Here is an 18292-nt window from a genome sequence, read left to right as displayed (position 1 = left end):
CCTTTGCTTTCTGTGTTCAACAGACGTTTGAACAAAATTAATCCTCAGCTCACGCAACTCTTACTTCTGAGCCCCCTTTTGGCTTGTCTGAACTTCCGTGCATTATGTAAGAGTCACAGTGTGTGTGTGTGCGTGTGCGTGTGCGTGTGCGTGTGCGTGTGCGTGTGCGTGTGTGTGTGGCTCTGTGTACTGTAGTAGACAATGTGGGACAAGCCGTGTACATCATAGTGCTATTGTGTCCTCAGGGAACCGTATCCTAGCAGCAACCGAGCGGCTCCAGCTGTGGGCGCCTCCGCTGACAGATGCCCTAATAGAGGAGGAGGATGGACAGATGATGGAGGACCGGCCCCACCCTGTCCTCAATGACTGGAACTGTGTCTGGCAGTGCAAGTGCGTTACTGCTTTTTTAAATGCTGAAACAAGGAACCCCGCCTTATTGACTTACTAAAAGAAACACGTTTCATTAGAACGATCTACATTAGGGCAGCATTTTTTTTTTTTTTTTTTTTTTTAAGCAAATGTAGTTAATGTATGGTTCGGCAGCAATTCTCGTCATCCTTGTAAATCAAAAACATTCTACAAATGTAGCCAAATTGTGATAGAAGTTTCATTTTTACTTGTTGAAAGCTAAAGTGTTACAAAATAAATGATCTTCTCTGACCCCTGATCATTTTTGTCCAGTCATGCAGTCAAGTGTCAGTTCCCTCCCCGTGCAGACAAACATTAACCGACGTTCTTCCTCTTAAAAGATGGCGAAATATGATTTTCTCTTGTAAAAACAGAGGTGCGGTTACTGATTAACCAGCTCACCGTATACAAAAGGTTTATATGTAGTCTTGTACCATTTCTTTAGTGTGCAGCCTGTGCTTTATGTTGTGCAAACAGAAATAAACATACAAAAGCCATATTAGTAATTGTCATGTGATGGCAACACGGAAACCTCTAAAACAATGGAATGTGAGTGCTGGCGTGACCACAACAGCTCATGCACAAGGTTGACACACATTGACTGCTGACGGGAAGCTGCTTGTTTTGTTTACTCTGCTGAGCATCTCCCATGGAGAAGTGAATGTAGCTGATATTGTTGTTTGTCCTCTTGTACCTCTTAGGACTGCTGCTTCAGTTCACGTTGCCAAGTGGTCTCCTGACGGAGAGTACTTTGCAACTGTCGGAAAGGTAAAAGAAGTCATGTTGGCACGTCACAAAACTCCAAATTATTGCATCTTTTTTTACCCACGTGTGGGCCCTGCGGGGGGGGATGTGTTTAACTGCTTTAATGAATACCCTTGTGTGCATATACAGGATGACTGTTTACTCAAGGTGTGGTATCCCACCACTGGTTGGCGCTCTGCGGTGGTGGTTCACGACCCGTCAGACAAAAAGCCTCTTCCTGTTCACTTCTCCTTTGTTTACTTGGCACATCCTCGCTCGGTCACTGGGATGTCCTGGAGGAAGACCAGCAAGTACATGCCAAAGTAAGCATCCACAGTCACAGAGTCGGGATTTTTAGACTTTCCTATCCATTCTTGCGTATCAACTGACGGTGGTCCTCGACTGGTCTGGCTTCACGACCCAACGTGAACTCTCAATGACAAGCTGCCACCGAAATCAACAAATATGACACTTTTTAAAGTCATTTAAATAAGATAATTTCAAACTATTGGCCCTGGAAAAAAAAACCACAACCCCCTGAAAACAAGCTGGCAAACCGGCAGTTGTGAAAAAGTTGAAAGTTGTTTAGCAGCAGTTCCTTTTTTCTCTCTGGAACACTTTAGATCACCTTTTAAGAACTGTGTATCGCTTCTCCAATTTGCCAGAAACATTACAATGAAGTCAAACATTGTTTGTTTAAAACAGTGGGCTGTTTTATAGGCCTGCTGCAAAAGTGCAATGTAGAAGCTAAAAAACAAAAAGTGTTATAGTTGTATGAAAGCCTTGAGCCCACCTGTGATTTCTGACATCCCCATGAAGGGGATCCTGCACCTCTGTTTGGAAACCACTGATTTAAAGCGCAGCGCAAAGTTTTAAATAATTCATGAAAACAATAATCTGTGTGTTTTGGTGATTAAAAAATGTGACCTGAGTCGATCGCAACACATTCTTTTCATAGCATTCTGGACCAAGTCGTCGTTATAGAATGGTGCTGTGTTTTATGGTTGTTTAGCACCAGTCAGATTTATCTGTGGCTGTAGAGCAAATTAAAGCTGCTGAATCATGTGTTAAAGCAGACAATAAAATGGTGTCCAGCCAGTTAATGTTGCTTTCATTTTCATTTTGCTGTTGCTTCTTCCACCCACAAAAGATTTCAGCTAAGTTTTCACATGCTCATGGTGCTTTCTTTTTAAGTTTGCTTTTACTAGTTTGTCATTTGATATAGAGATTTAAGATTATGTTTATTACCAAATTCTTTTTGCAGTTTAATCTATGATGTCCATAGTCATACATTCCTTTGAAAATATAGTACAATTACAAAATGATGAGTGAATGATCGTTTGTTTTGTTCAGGTCTGAATACAACACAGTTTTGAGTGCAGAACATTCTGGAATTGGTCTGAAATGTATTTTCGATGAACATTTGCGTAATCTCACAACTTCAAAAGAAAGATTTTGACATTTGAATTGTGTTGATGTTTTGAAGGGGTTCAGTGTGCAATGTGTTGCTGACATCCTGCGAAGACGGTGTGTGTCGGCTGTGGTCAGAGACTTTATTACCCGAAGACAGTCTGCTCGGAGGACAGATCTCCGAGAACACTCACACCTTCAGCTCCAGCCTGCCGGGCTTGGGAGGCAATAAGGACAAGATCCAGCATGCTTTAGAGGTATTTAGAGTCGTATATGATCAGCAGTTATTTATAAAAAACATAGATACGTTTTTGTTTTGTTTTTTCTGTGACAGAAGTGTGATTGTTTTTGTGTTTGAACTTTTATTAGTCAATCCACCACCTAAAACACCTGCGCCGGGGTCGGCGACGATCCTCTGCTCTGGTGGCTCACAGTGAGCTGCTTCCCTCCCAGCTTGGCACACAGGACGCACACACTCACCGTCACATCGCTCACCATGCCAATGCTCTCTGTCACTTCCACATCTCAGCCAGTATTAACCCCAACACAGGTGAGCCATTATTATTGAATCTGAATCAGAAAATACACGCTATATATCAGGGGGATGAGTCACTCAAAGCAGCTGTACACTGTAATATTGGATCCAACCTTTTTTTTTCAGATATCCCATCAATGCTAGCAGACTCTGCAGTTTTCAACCCTGATGATGGCACCGGTGGCGGAGGCTTTATGGTTCACTGGCTGAACAACAAAGATCTCAGCTTCACCTCCTCCATGGATCTCTTTATGCTGCAGCTCCGCAAGTTGTCCGAACAGCAGCTGGACCAGACTGCTGAAGACCCCCTAGACCCCGAAGGATCCCCAATGAAGTTTGACTTTGGTATGACGCACTTTGAGGCCAGCGTCACTTTGCTCAAACGCTGTCGCTTAAAATGACGTCGTGTTGTAAAAGCATATTGTTTTGTGGCTCATTAGACCTCGATGAGATGTCTGACAAAGCATCCTCGGAGCACGGAGAGGAGGGTGAGTCAGCAGAGCAAGGGAGCACCAAGGCTTCCTCCCCTGGATCCAGCTCCAGCATGCCTTTGCCCTCCATGCTGCTCGAGCGGAAGATGGAGACTTTGATCACAGAGTGGAACAAGAGCCCAGACATGCTGTTCACCATCCACCCCTCTGATGGATCGTTCCTGGTTTGGCATGTCAAATATTTGGATGAATTCAACCAGGGCATCTTCAGACAAGTTCAGGTGAGTGACATTTAATAATATGAAAGATACTTTTTTTTTTTTTCTCGTCATATTTATAAATGCCACGAGGCAGATGAGAATCGCTGTTGCATGCACAAACTACATAGACCGGATAGTTGTGGTCAAGCTTTGTCTAAATTGTAAAATGACACAGCATTTTAAGAAGGTTATGCAAGAGCTGCGAGAAATTATTACTGTCAAAATGTGTGCAGATCTTTGTACTATACAAACCGTAACGATTCAAAGACAAACTAATGAGCTCAAATAATTTTTCCACATTCACGCACTGATTTTATTTTAATATGCAGTGAGAGGTTGGCACCAGAGAGTCCTGCTGTCATAAAGAAAAGCAGCACTTGTAAACAAAATAAGCTGAGGAAGATGAAACGCATCAGACAACACTAAAGAAAAGAATAAAATTTGCTCAGCTTTATTTTAGCTTATTGAGATCTTATTTCACTATACTGTAATTACTTTGCATGGACTACAGTATTCCAGTTCATCATGCAGACAAAGCATATATATTATGATTGAAACAAAAAAGAGTTTGTTATTGCTGATAAACATTTTTTGAGTTGATATATTTTGAGATGTGGAGAAATACTGATGGAGCACATTTCTTCCAGTTAGATAAGGGACTATTTCGCCCTTGGTACTCATGGCTTTATTTCCTCGCGCATCTCCCACCAGGTGTCCTTCTCCTCTCGTATCCCAGTAGCATTTCCTACAGGTGATGCTAACTCACTGAGTAAAAACATCCTCATGTACGCCTGCACTTTGACTGAGGGTGAGAGCGCCGGGGGAAACGAACAAGGGAGGATGGCTCACGTCTCCCATTCTGCTTCAGCCTCAGCTGGCTTGGGATCACCTGCTGTGGCCTCCTCTCCTAGCCCTTGCTTTGGCATTAGTCCTGCGGTCATGATGGTCTCCAAACACGTTGATGGATCCCTTAACCAGGTACAAGATGCATTATGGGTTTACCAGATGCATAATGTACACAGATGTATACATAAAATGCTCCCTTTAACACACACTTTTGGGGGGGGGAGGACCAGGATTGTCACATGGAGTGATTTTGCTTGTATTTTGCCCTCATACAATGCTTTGACTCCCTCTCTCTGCAGTGGGCAGTGACATTTGCTGAGCGTTCTGCCTTTTCCAATGTACTGACGGTATCTCACAAGTTCCGGTACTGCGGCCACCGCTTTCATCTGAATGACCAAGCCTGTCACACAGTGCTGCCACTGCTGCTGACCTCCTCTCACCACAATGCCCTGCTCACCCCTCCCTCGGCCCCTGGCAGTCTCGAAGGGGAGCAGCCACCCACATTTCCTCTACCAAAGGGACTTCCAAGGTACAGAACAGAGGCACATTTTAGTTTATCCTCTACAATAAAGAAACAAAGGTGTAATCCAAGTCATTTTGACATACAAGCACATTGTTGTCTACAACTCTGTTGCTACTGAACTGTCCTTTACATAAAATAACAACAGCGTACCTGCTTGCTTATATAAGAACAAGACTAACCAGTTAAATCAGAATAAGTGACCTGCTGATTACACACTGTTTTCTTGTGCACTTGCAGCTTTTTACTGCAAGAATGACATGGTTGACATATTTTTACACCATGCTATGCTACAGATTCATAAAGATCCTGTTCAGGTAACAGAAACACAACAACTGATCCCCAGTTTCTCTTGTGATGACAGGAAGCAGCTTCGTAATGCAGCAACAAGGACCTTTCACGATCCCAATGCCATATACAGTGAGCTGATTCTGTGGAGGGTGGACCACATTGGACCCTTGTCTTGCACTGGAGGGGTCTCTGAACTGGCCCGCATCAACTCTCTGCACACCTCTGCCTTCAGCAATGTTGCTTGGCTCCCTACTCTTGTGCCCAGCTCTGTACTAGGTAAACTTCACCATGCATTTTTAATATGAATTTAAGTTTTATTGGATGACAGTGCAGAAACCTGATTATCAAGCAGTTCAACTTACAAAAGGAAATTTCACTGTCCCTGAATCATTAAAGCTTCTGTTTTGTGCCCATAGCACCACATATTTTATTCTCTTAAGTGATAAGACAAAATAGTGAAAGGGAATGTGCAGATTTGTATCAGGCCGAGTCTCCAGTATGTGCAGTCTTAAACAATTTTCTACATAAAATATACTTTGCTAAACAATACATATGTTTAAAACGGTATGTTTTTATGACAGTGCCTTGGAAGTAACAATGTACCTTTTTATTGTGTGCAGTTCCTCTAAATTACTATTCTATGATGCCAGAAGAGATTTGAGGGATTTTTGAGCACGTAATTACTATTGCATTGCATGTAAATGATATCCTTTCTGACAAACATGTTTGTGCTCATCAGGAACTTACTGTAACAGTGCCAGCGCCTGCTTCGTGGCATCAGATGGTAAAAACCTGCGTCTCTATCAAGCTGTGGTGGATGCCAGAAAATTACTGGATGAGCTGTCAGATCCTGAAACTTCTGTGAGTTTAATCCGTTTTCGCAGTACAGATGAACAATGTGATTGCTTACTCAGAAGTGATTATTGTCCTTCACATGTTGACACAAAGGAAGAGAAATCGAATGTAACTAGGTTTCTTACATTAGCCGCACCTATGCCTGACGTTTTACGTCATCGTTTTCAATGCAGCCTTCCATAATGAATGTGATTAAACATCAGGTGCACAAATTCCAATTTAAAAAGAAAATATCGTCTTGTTTCTCCCCTCCCGGCACTCCTCAACATATTCAGTTGGATTGTTCTCATTTTGCTTTTGAGTTGAAATGAAATTTTCAGCCAAAAATTACTCAATCATTTGCAACTCTTTTTAGAAACTGGTGGGCGAAGTGTTCAACATCGTCAGCCAGCAGTCCACTGCCAGACCTGGATGTATCATAGAGTTGGATGTCATCACAAATCAAGTTAGTAGCCGCTATGTGTTCTTCATGAAAAGTACAGATCAGTAGTTTACAGAAATTCTGGGCTCTCAGTTTTGAAACTACACATGCATGGACTTCAGTAACTGATGGTGTGCTCATGTCAATCTAGTGTGGCGCCAACACCCAACTGCTGCATGTCTTCCAAGAGGACTTTATTCTCGGTTACAAGCCTCAGAAAGAACAAGAAGCATTCACATCTGCCTTTCCATCTGGTGAAGGTGAAAATTACAGCCAAGTTCTTCCTTCTCCTCTTTCAAACTTGATGCTGATTCAGTGAAATATTTATTTTTTTGTTCCGTTTAGAGTACCAACCAGCCCCGTTTTCGGAGAAGTTTTTTCTGGTTGTGATAGAAAAGGATCTCAACAGGAACTCTGTCCTGCAGATGTGGCACCTGCACCTTAAATCTGTGCAAGCCTGTGTTGGTAAGTTCAAACGACACAGCTAGGTTGTTGCTGGTATATTTGAAGAAAAAACATATCCTTTGCAAAGCTGGAGGCTCACTTTCGCATTTCTCCTTCATTTTGTCCAGATGAACCAAGTCCGGATTATAGCTTCCAGAGTCAACTAATGGTTCCCAATCAAGTTGTGAATCCAGACTCTTCTCCAGAGACCTCTCCTGTCAGACCTCTGCCACGCTCGGCTTCTACAGCTAACCTGCAGTCAGCTAGCAAACTCATCCTCAGCTCCAAGTTGGTGTACAGCAAACGGCTCGACCTGCCTCACGGAGTGGAGGTTACCAGGGCTACTCCTTCTGCAGGTTCGTTTGTGAAGGTTGATGCAAACCCGTTTTTCCAAGGTTGACGAGGATGTATGTCATAACTTAAAAGTGCAGTTGACAAATACTAGACATTTTTAAATCAGCTGAAAAGCACATTTACATGAAATATTGAAATATCTGGAGGGGGGTGTTTTCCAATTTTTGTATTTTTTTTTATTGCTAGGTCATCTCAGTTCCTCCTCCATCTACCCCGTGTGCCTGGCTCCATACCTGATTGTTACAACGTGCTCGGACTCTCGTGTACGGTTCTGGCGCTGCGGCGTGGAGGGAGATGAGGGCTACAGCGAGGAAGGCCAGGACAACCGTGCATACCGCTGGGAGTCCTGGGCTCTGATGAACGAGGAGGAAGACAACAACAGTGCCGTGTGTGTGTCGGGTCGGCCTGTAGCTGTGTCCTGCTCCTACATCGGCCGGCTGGCTGTGGCTTTTAAACAACCGCGACAAGGACAGGTGGGAAATCACAATTTCACCATCATTTTTGGAGAAAGTAAATAGTGTGTGGGAGGAATTCGATAAGAAATGCATACCTTGAACGGAACGTTTTAAATTGCATTTTGCCAAAGTGGTAAAACAGCCATCACTGGGACGTGGCATGATGATTGACGACGCAAATGGATGTGAATGCACTCAGGAGATGACCTCATGTCCCCATATCACTATATGTCTTTTACATGTTAACACTCCTCCATCTCTTATCCTCAGCTGCAGAGTTCTGGAGAGAACTTCTCTATGCACGTGTCCATCTATGAGTGCGAGTCCACTGGAGGATCAGAGTGGGTTCTAGAGCAAACTCTCCATCTGGATGACTTCACCAGGCCCTCATCAACACTCGATCCAAGAGTCAGCGTGGACTCCAACCTCTTTGTCTACAGCAGGTAAGAAGGATTTTGTGTTTTTGTGGCATTTGTAATTGTTTTTGGCGGTCTCATTAGTCATTTTTATTATTTTTATTTGTTTATTACACTTTAGATCTGACCTGTACATGACCAGAGATCATAGCTCACCCAACATCAAGCACTACGTACACTTGGACTGGCTATCAAAAGAAGACGGATCGCACATCCTGACGGTGGGGGTCGGGTCCAACATCCTCATGTATGGCCGTATCTCCGGCATGGTCAATGAGCAGACCAGCAGTAAAGAAGGGGTGGCTGTTATCACCCTTCCTCTAGGGGGCAGCATCAAGCAGGGTATCCGCTCACGCTGGATCCTGCTTCGAACTGTGGATCTTCTGTCATCGGTGGATGGCACGCCATCACTGCCAGTCTCTCTGTCCTGGGTGAGAGACGGCATCCTGGTTGTGGGTATGGACTGTGAAATGCACGTGTATGCTCAGTGGCATCAAGACAAGAAGCCTGGTGAAGGCGAGGAGGGCAACCTGTCATCGGCAGACATCGCAGGGGGTCAAACTGCAGGTTCTTCCTCAGTGTTTGAAGGGAGAGCCAGATCGAAGAGTGTGTTTGAAGGGAGTGCTGCGGTCGATGAAGCTCTTCGTACACCGGCTGGTCTTCAGGAAGGGGGGCTGTTTGAAGCAGCTCATTCCCTGTCCCCGACGCTGCCCCAGTATCATCCGACTCAACTCCTGGAACTCATGGACCTGGGCAAGGTTCGTCGTGCTAAGGTGAGTTTCATTGTGCCTCATTTCACAATGTCAAGAAACACTTTTTTTACTCGTTTTTATTTTCTTTGGGCAAAAAAAAAACCAACATACAAATGCACAATGCCCATGGTTACACATTTTGATGATTGTGCAGTATATAAACAGTGGCTCTTTTTATGTGTCAGGCAATCCTCGCTCACCTGGTGAAATGTATTGCCGGGGAAGTTGCTGTCGTGAGAGACGTGGAGGCAGGAGAGGGCGGATCGAGACGCCATCTGTCTCGGACAATCAGCGTGACTGGCAGCACCGCGAAAGATACCATTGTGGCTGGACGCGACGGAGGCAGGGACTACACAGAGATCAACTCCATCCCTCCCTTGCCCCTTTACTCCCTCATGTTGGCTGACCTCGACACCTCATACAAGGGACCGGAAGAGGCTGCTAAGGCAGCTGATAGTGAGGGAGTCCAGAAGTCCACAGAGGATCAATACGCCGATCTCTTCCAGGTAGGTTTTGGAAAACCCGAACTCATCTTGATGTTTGCAGTGACTTGTAGTTAACTATTTGTCTGTTTTCTTTCTGTATAAACAGGTTCAAGCGGTCACCACTGATGACTTTGTGAACTTTGCCACCGATAAGCCAGAGAGGAAGTCTCGAGTTATCAACCTCTCTCAGTATGGACCCACCTATTTTGGACCAGAGCATGCTCAGGTATGCTCTAGCTTTTAGATAGCATGCCTAACATACTTTCTAAATATAATATACTCTAGCAGTAATCATAATTTTATGATGGTGTGAAATAGTTTGAATTCTGCTGCAGTAATTATCATGCAAAATCATGGTGTGGGGTGCTTATGGTGTGAAAAAATAAGCAGGCTGTCCACACCAATCCAGTCATTTCACACTAACGTTCATTTCTCTGCTTTTCCCCGCGCTTTGTTTGCTCGCTTTCTTCTTGTGCGTCTCCAGGTATTGTCAAGTCATCTCATGCACTCCAGCCTCCCTGGACTCACCAGACTGGAGCAGATGTTCCTGGTGGCCTTAGCTGATACTGTTGCGACCACCAGTGCAGAGGTCACAAGCTCTGCTGATCAACAGTACACAGGTAGTCTATTTATACATGTAGTTAGTGTGATCTCTGTTTATTTGTGATCATATGTAGTAAATAACGTACTGTGAATGAGTTTTCCATTTTTCCCAAGGGTGTTTTGTTTAAGAAAAAGTAATGAAAAATGGATCAACATCTTGTGTACACAAGTTTAATAAATGTAACTCCTACAGATATAATAGGGTTTATGTTAAAGGTAAACTCGCTCTCCCTGTCATTTCTATTTAATGTGTGTTTGCAAGTGCCAGGATAGTGAGTATTGAGATTTGTAGGTGTTTATTTCAGACCAAACAAAACATTTGTATTTTTCTTTTGAAACATCTTAAGTATTATCTACTTTATTTTTCCCCCCCAAAATTTAACAGTTTGAATATATACTTCTTGATTTGCTCAAGTTTTTTCATGCGCATTAATTAGTCAGCAGTTTTAAAATCTTTTTAGAGTTTCAGAAAAGACAGAAGATACATTCATTTCTGCAGAATGACTCTGAATATTAATAAATGTGAACTAAGAGACATTTAACAAAGAGGATTTAAGGTCAGAAATCTATAGGCTAAGCATATATACTCTGTCTCAATTAGAAATGTCTCAAATAGACTTATATAGTAGATTATTGATTTGCCAGCATCCTCAAACTTATTTTTCATATGTATTTTTTTAATAAGTTTATCCGGTTATTCACATTCATTCACACACTAATGGTGACAGCTGTCATGCAACGTGCTCGCACACAATTGGGAGTGACTTGGGGTTCAATGTCTTGCCCAAGGACGTTTTGACATATGGACAGGGCGAGGTGTGGTATCACAACACCAAAATTGGTTCTAACTGGTTCTCGCTCGTCAGTATAAGCATAAATAGCAGTTAATATACTGCAGGGTGTTTTTTTTATTATTATTATATTATTGTTGTCTTTTTTTTTTTTTTTTTTACATTTTTCCATTCTATTTATTTAGTCTCTTATGAGTGGGAGATCAGTCTGTTCCAGGAATATGTAAGCACAGTGAGGGTAAGAATGTTCAGGGACAAGAGATGTATCTTCTGACATGAACTCAAGATACCAAAGTTTACAAAGAGCAGCCATTTTAAGTCTTTTTTTTGCAAAAGAAAACCCGATAATGTTCTCGACATTGTGGTTTTTGAATAGGCGGTGAGGCTCTCGACGAGTGTGGACTGAGATACCTTCTCGCCATGCGTCTTCATACCTGCCTGCTTACCTCACTTCCCCCGCTGTATCGCATGCAGCTGCTCCACCAGGGTAAAACTCTGTTCATTATCAGTACCCTGGCTTTGAGGCATGCGATATATTGGTTGACTTTCCTTTTTTTTCCCCCCGAAAAGCTTGATTTTTATTTTGACACTGTGTCTGCTGTAGGCCTGTCAACGTGCCACTTTGCATGGGCGTTCCACTCGGAGGCAGAAGAGGAGCTGCTGAACATGATCCCAGCCATGCAGAGAGGCGACCCTCAATGGTCCGAGCTCAGAGCCGTGGGAGTTGGTTGGTGGATACGCAACATAAACACTCTACGGAAAATGGTGGAGAAGGTACCCGGACAAATTCACGCTAATACCAAAAGAGCACATTATCTAGAATATTATTCCATAAAACTTTGTATGTTTTGTGGAATCACATGCTTTATTTGTTTTTCTCGACTGGCAGACAGTTTTTATTGGTACGGCACTGTATGTTATTGGCAACGTAATACGATTCAATACAACTGACCAGGAATCAATAAAAATTGAATGAATGCAACATATTCTAGAATGTACACTGACTTATGTTTGAATGGGGCGCCTCTACTTAAAGCGATTATTAAGACGTTTTGAACTCATGTGAGCCAAAATGACTAATGTAGTATTTTTAATGTGTTTGCCATCAGTTGGGTAAAGCTGCGTTCCAGAGGCACAATGATCCTTTAGATGCTGCTCTGTTCTACTTGGCCATGAAAAAGAAAGCAGTCCTGTGGGGACTCTTCAGGTGGGCCGCTGTCTCCCAACTCTCATTTCAGTTTGAACGATGAAGTCTTTAAGAGAAGTTCCCAATGAAGCTAACATGGAATGTGTGAACGTGCTTCATCCAGGTCACAGCATGACGAGAAGATGACTCAGTTCTTCAAGAACAACTTCACCGAAGACCGTTGGCGAAAAGCAGCTCTGAAAAATGCATTTTCTCTCCTGGGAAAACAGCGCTTTGAGCAGTCCGCTGCCTTCTTTTTGTTGGCTGGTTCCCTTAAAGATGCCATAGAGGTGTGAATAAATACAGACAGAAACACACACACTTTTTACATTACGATGCATAACCATGGCCGCTTACTGTTGAGTCTGTATGTGTATTCCATTTTGATTTGACTTACAGTAGATTCTCTGTATAGGAGTTATATCAGCACATTGCTTATGCAGCAAAGTCTAAATTACTCTGATAAGACGCGTTGCAATCCTGCATAGCTTTCCTTGGCCTGAGTTTTGCACACTGCATAGTCAAAATAAGAAAGATATCAAATAAAATGGAAATAGAAATGTGGGCTTTGCATGTTTTAGCTGCTTGTATAGTCTGCAGTGAAAATCGGTTCCAAAAAGTCTTCACAATTGTGCGCCGTTCTCATTATATATATGAAGTTAACACTTCCTTGTTTTTCATTGCGTGCAGGTGTTAATGGAGAAAATGGAGGATCTCCAGTTAGCCATGATAGTGGCGAGACTGTATGAAGCCGACTTTGAAAACTCATCCACCTGTCAAGGCCTCCTTTATGAGAAAGTCCTGGGCCGTAACAGAGACGGGAGCGGTTACCACTGCTCCAGGCTACACCCTGACCCGTTCCTCCGCAGCATCGCTTTCTGGATCATGAAGGATTACACACGAGCCCTGGATACACTATTAGAGCGAATCCCCAAAGAAGATGACGAGAACCCTGGTCAGTTGGCTGCAGACATTTCCTTCACATCCAGACAAACTCAAAGTTATTTTACTGTGCTTATTTTTTGCTCTGCACGCTGCTCTCGAAGGCCTTTTTGATCCATCTCTCTCTTCTTCACTCTTTGGTTTTCAGACGCGATGGTGAAATCCTGCAATCCCGTCGTGTTCAGTTTCTATAACTACTTGAGGACGCATCCTTTGATCATCCGACGCCACTATGCGAGTCCAGAGGGAACCACGGCCGCTGTGAGCCTCACGTCTGAGAAGAGCAGCGCAGATGAGATCAACCTTATAGAGCGCAAGCTCTTCTTCACCACTGCCAACGCACACTTCAAGGTGAGCCAATCGGCATCCTGGCTACCCACAGTGATGCAGTTTTCTACTGAATCTTTAATTTATCTGTACTGCCAATTAAATGTTAATTACGAAACCAAAGTTGCCAAGTTTACTCATATTTGTTTCCTCTGTAGGTGGGTTGCCCAGTATTGGCACTAGAAGTGCTCTCCAAGATTCCTAAAGTCAGTAAGAAATCTGGCTCTTCACCTCTCGGTGAAGCTTCCTCTAAGGCCAACTTAAACACAAGCCAGCCGTTGGAAAATGGCACCCAGGGAGGTCTGGATTGGGGCTCCGCAGCAGCACCCACACTTGCATGGGGAGGTAATGACAGTGGTGGTGGGATGGACTGGAGCCAACCTGCGATCCAGGTCGAGCAAGATGAACTGAAGTTGGACTGGGGGCAAGACAAGGATGAGGATGAGGATGATGACGATGATGGTCTGACCATGAAGAAACCCGAGACGGACACCCAAGCAATCAAAGAGAACGGAAGCCCCAACTTGCAGAGAGAGGACTCCCAGGTATCAACAGCGTTTATTATAACATTATTACAATCTACTCTTGCTGCGCTGAGTCACCTGTGGTTTATAATTCCTCTTATTTTACCACAGAAATACATTCTTTTATAATGGAAAACTACAATTAGCATCATGAAATCAAAGCTGCTTGTGTAGTTTTGTGGATTATTCTTAAATGAAACAATTGAAAATCAAAAGGCTCACAGTGTAAATCGAAATGTCTTCACCAGAATCTACTCCAGACATCTACAGCAAGAATGTTTGAGGCTTTGCTTCACTTGATTTATGAATTAGGCTGGTCTTGAATACAAAAAGTCCACAGAGTGTACTTTTCTCTCTAATTGACTGTTGTACGGTTCAGGGTGAGTCGGAGGTGGACGTGATCGCAGAGCAACTCAAGTTCCGTGCTTGTCTGAAGATCCTGATGACAGAGCTGCGCACGCTGGCCACAGGATTTGAGGTGGACGGAGGGAAACTCCGCTTTCAGCTTTATAATTGGCTTGAGAAGGAAATAGCAGCCATGCATAAGATCTGCAACTACAAGGTACACGGCAGTAGCATTTACTGTAGAATGGGCAAATAATGTTCAGTGGTTCACGTCGGCGTGTGCGCACACAAACGGAAATAAAATGTTCCTTTTCTTTGCACACATAGGTGGAAGGCAAGGAGGAAGATTCAGAGGTGGAGCGCTGGGGAGACCGTTCAGCTTCAGTGGACATATCAGACGAAGCACTGGAGCATATAGAGGCTGGAGCATATGAGCGCCACCAGATGGAGCGAAGGCGTCTTCAAGCCAAGCAGCAGCACTCTGAAAGGCGCAAAGCGTGGCTGAGGAAGAACCAGGCCCTGCTGAGGGTGTTCCTCTCCTACTGCAGTCTCCATGGAGCCAAGGGTGGGGGGGTCACCTCGGTTCGCATGGAGCTTCTGTTCCTTCTTCAGGAGAGTCAGCAGGTACACGGTCATTGAAGAAGCGCTCTCGGTTTTTGCACACTCGTTCTGGAGAACAATCTGAAGTAATTCTAAAACCAAAATGTGGTCTTTTTGCTCGGTAGGAAACGACAGTCAAGCAGTTGCAGTCTCCTTTGCCTCTGCCCACCACACTGCCTCTGCTCTCAGCTTGCATTGCTCCCACCAAGACAGTCATAGCAAATCCTGTTCTCCACCTCGGCAACCACATTCACGACATCCTCCACACAATCACGCTCATGGAGGTTCCTCCACATCCTGATAGGATGGACGATCGGGTGAGAAGCTAAAAAAAAAAAAAAAAAAAAAAATCTGGCTTTTAAAAGAGTGTCGTTTCTGCTTCCTGTGTTACACTCACAATTTTTTTCATTTTAATGAAGAATTCTGATGTATTTCTTTGTCCCTCAGGTGAATACTCTGCACACACTCGCAGCATCATTGTCTGCGTGTGTTTATCAAGCACTGTGTGACAGCCATAGCTACAGGTAAGTTCCACCACTGTGAAGTGTCTGTTTTTGACGTATCACCCACACAAAAAAAAAATTCTGAGAATATTATTTATGTTATATAATTGGTGTGTTTTGGGAATGCTGTTTTGCGCTGAAAGGGAGCCGAATTTGACACCTCAACTATACGACCCCACCTTTTCAGATAGAAAAAAAACATGTATTAAAACACATAATGCAATGCTGCAGTTATTTGGAAAAATATCTACCTTTTTACATCTATGCTGCCCATACTGACTGAAGTTGATATTCATCATTCTCAGAACCACAACTCTGCATTCATGATACCTGACAGTTCCTCTTTCTAATTTTGACCCATCCATGTGTGAACGGTGGGCAAGACACAAACCCTATATTTGCCACGACTGACCTCCAGTGACAGTCAGGATTTACCACAAACCTATAAAATGAGCTTCTTGGGACATTTAAAAACATGCAGTATTATTGAATAATCACCTGTTATCAGAGAGTTGAGGTTATCTTGAAAGAAAGTAGCAGAAGCACTCGGTAATTGCAAATTCTTTGAGAACTGCAAAGCCATGAAATCAAAAATGAATAGATCGAGTTGTAAAGGGGTTCATTGTTGTTAATCACGTCATGTAACCGGTGGTATTTTTTTTTTTTTTTGTAATCTTAACTTGCTTTGCGTTCTGTACATGCTTTGTATAGTTGCATCACAGTGTTTTTCTGTCTGCTGTGGCTTTGCAGCAGCCAGACGGAGGCCAACCAGTTCACGGGGATGGTTTACCAGGGCCTGTTGCTTAGCGAAAGGAAACGACTACGCACAGAAAGCATCGAAGAGCATATTACTCCCAACTCCGCTCCTGCGCAGTGGCCAGGTAACACACAAACTATGCCGCGCTCGCTCTCTGTTGGCATTTCTGCTGTGATACTGTCAGTCAAACCCAGTTTAATGAGACTGAAGGCAAGTCAGATCTTATTCCAGCATCCTCCCAGGATGCAAGCGATTGGGGAAATGGCATATGTGTGAGCATCAAAGACGTGATTGAGATGGAGAGAGAATATGAATAGCAGAGAGATGGGAAGAGCAGAGCAGTCTGTGTTTATGTGGAGAGGCAGATGGTGTTCTATAAAAGGACCTCCATGGCCTCTGGGAAGGAAATGGGAAGGCAAAGACAGATCACGCCATCATGCAAATGTTTCATAAATGGATTCTTTTTTTTGCAGAGATTGTGTTTTGTTTTTTTTCTTCTTCTTCAACTGTAGAAGCTATTTTTGTCTGCTTGTCTGTCGACATCTATAATCTATTATCCAAGCTTCATTTGGTGCGGTTGTGTTTCGTCTCTCTGTAGGTGTATCGTCCCTGATATCGCTCTTGACGTCTACGAGGGAGGAGGACCAGCCCAAACTCAATGTGCTGCTGTGTGAAGCCGTCGTTGCTGTTTATCTGTCACTGCTCATTCACGGCCTGGGTCTTCACAGCAGCAATGAGCTCTTCCGGCTGGCAGCACATCCCCTCAATAACCGCATGTGGGCCGCTGTCTTTGGAGGAGGAGCCAAAGTCATTATTAAGCCAAAGAGGCCCGAGCTCCCACCAGGTAACATTGTTGTTTTGTACTGAATTACTAAAAATGTTTAATTTCACCAGGTAATTCTTGTCTTAAGTCCCCCCCCCCCCTGTCTTTGTAATAATTTCCTGCTCTCATCCTTTTCTTGTCGGTACCTTATCCTTCTGTAGACACTTTTTTTTTTTTAATCTTCCAAAGCAACGTTTCCATCCCTCTAGGTCTCTATATAATCACCCCGATGTTCACCTGCTCGTTTTCTGTTGATGCTCCTGAGATGCTACTGCTGCTGGTGTGTAGTGTCTTGTGTGAGTGTGCCCTCTACCCTGTGTCCCAGCGCCAGCTGATTTTGAGGCAGCCAGGCCAGAGGAGCCTCACGACACAGGAAGACCTGAGCAGAGCAACCTCACCCCAAACCCCTCTCCTATCCCCACTGAAACCCAGCGCCCTAAACGGCCCCCTCCTCCTGTTTCAAGGGGAGAGGGGTCGGGCACTGTGGCACCTGCATCTAAGGCCAGCTGTGAGTAATTGGGCTGGTGGATTGCAGTGCTGGTTTGCAGGATTGCAGTGCATGGTAATTGTGCAGGTTTGCATTGTCGCAGGTGCTTGATTTTACCAATCTCTCCTCTAATTGCAACTTACTACTGAATGCCCATTACAAACAACTAAGCCCACCAGTGCTATGAAGACATAGTCATTTGTGTTGAGTGTTACAAATCGTGTGTGTGACTGTGTGTGTGCGCGTGTTTGTTTGTTGGTTTGTTTGTTTGCGTGTGTGTATGAGTGTGTGTGCGTGTGTTCTGCATTGCATGTAACACATTGTGACGTCCTCTATGTTCATCTTGTCATGTCACCGAAGCAGCTGGGCCTAGCAAGGAGTGTTCAGATGCCAAGCCTGAGCAGCCCTCTCAGGCTAAATCTGAACCCGAGACTAAACCAGGTACACCTCGAGAAGGTTAAATCCCATGGACGTACAATCGTAGAGCTTAAACTGAACACCGACTTGTGTTTTGTTGAGTTCGCAGAATAAAATGTTGAAACACACTGTGAATTGATCAGTTGGTGTCCCATCAGTAGTTTGTAGTAGAAAAGTAGACGTCTGTGAAACCAAACAGCTCTATTTTTTTTTTTTTAGATCTGTCCATATGAGCACAGCCCTGCTGTGAAGTTGAAACTGTTGATCCATAATTCACGAGGCCAAAGAATTCTCTGCAAACATTGTATTTATGAGGGGAGGAGATAGGAGTTGACATTTAGACTCAGTGTCTCTGAAGAG

The 18292-nt window shown here is 43.8% G+C and overlaps 1 protein-coding gene across 1 annotated transcript in view; it reads left to right on the top strand.

Moving 5' to 3' along the window:
- dmxl2 (Dmx-like 2) overlaps positions 1-18292 on the top strand; it is a 37715-nt gene that overhangs the window by 8219 nt on the left and 11204 nt on the right. The window contains exons 5-38 of the mRNA XM_080496958.1: positions 246-390; positions 1110-1176; positions 1303-1475; positions 2639-2819; positions 2932-3112; positions 3224-3442; positions 3538-3809; positions 4500-4766; positions 4934-5163; positions 5519-5721; positions 6185-6306; positions 6656-6745; positions 6873-6981; positions 7067-7186; positions 7294-7521; positions 7706-7992; positions 8245-8417; positions 8512-9163; positions 9328-9648; positions 9734-9853; positions 10112-10247; positions 11398-11508; positions 11626-11795; positions 12131-12228; positions 12332-12497; positions 12898-13162; positions 13298-13500; positions 13635-14021; positions 14380-14562; positions 14673-14969; positions 15071-15262; positions 15393-15469; positions 16199-16329; positions 16804-17049. Coding sequence (XP_080353084.1) covers positions 246-390; positions 1110-1176; positions 1303-1475; positions 2639-2819; positions 2932-3112; positions 3224-3442; positions 3538-3809; positions 4500-4766; positions 4934-5163; positions 5519-5721; positions 6185-6306; positions 6656-6745; positions 6873-6981; positions 7067-7186; positions 7294-7521; positions 7706-7992; positions 8245-8417; positions 8512-9163; positions 9328-9648; positions 9734-9853; positions 10112-10247; positions 11398-11508; positions 11626-11795; positions 12131-12228; positions 12332-12497; positions 12898-13162; positions 13298-13500; positions 13635-14021; positions 14380-14562; positions 14673-14969; positions 15071-15262; positions 15393-15469; positions 16199-16329; positions 16804-17049 — 6822 coding nt within the window. The remainder of the gene's footprint in view (positions 1-245; positions 391-1109; positions 1177-1302; positions 1476-2638; positions 2820-2931; positions 3113-3223; positions 3443-3537; positions 3810-4499; positions 4767-4933; positions 5164-5518; positions 5722-6184; positions 6307-6655; positions 6746-6872; positions 6982-7066; positions 7187-7293; positions 7522-7705; positions 7993-8244; positions 8418-8511; positions 9164-9327; positions 9649-9733; positions 9854-10111; positions 10248-11397; positions 11509-11625; positions 11796-12130; positions 12229-12331; positions 12498-12897; positions 13163-13297; positions 13501-13634; positions 14022-14379; positions 14563-14672; positions 14970-15070; positions 15263-15392; positions 15470-16198; positions 16330-16803; positions 17050-18292) is intronic.

Source organism: Blennius ocellaris (genome assembly GCF_963422515.1).
Source record: "Blennius ocellaris genome assembly, chromosome: 1".
Taxonomy (NCBI): domain Eukaryota; kingdom Metazoa; phylum Chordata; class Actinopteri; order Blenniiformes; family Blenniidae; genus Blennius; species Blennius ocellaris.
Note: the sequence above shows the minus strand (reverse complement) of the source record. Positions and strands in the feature narration are given on the sequence as shown.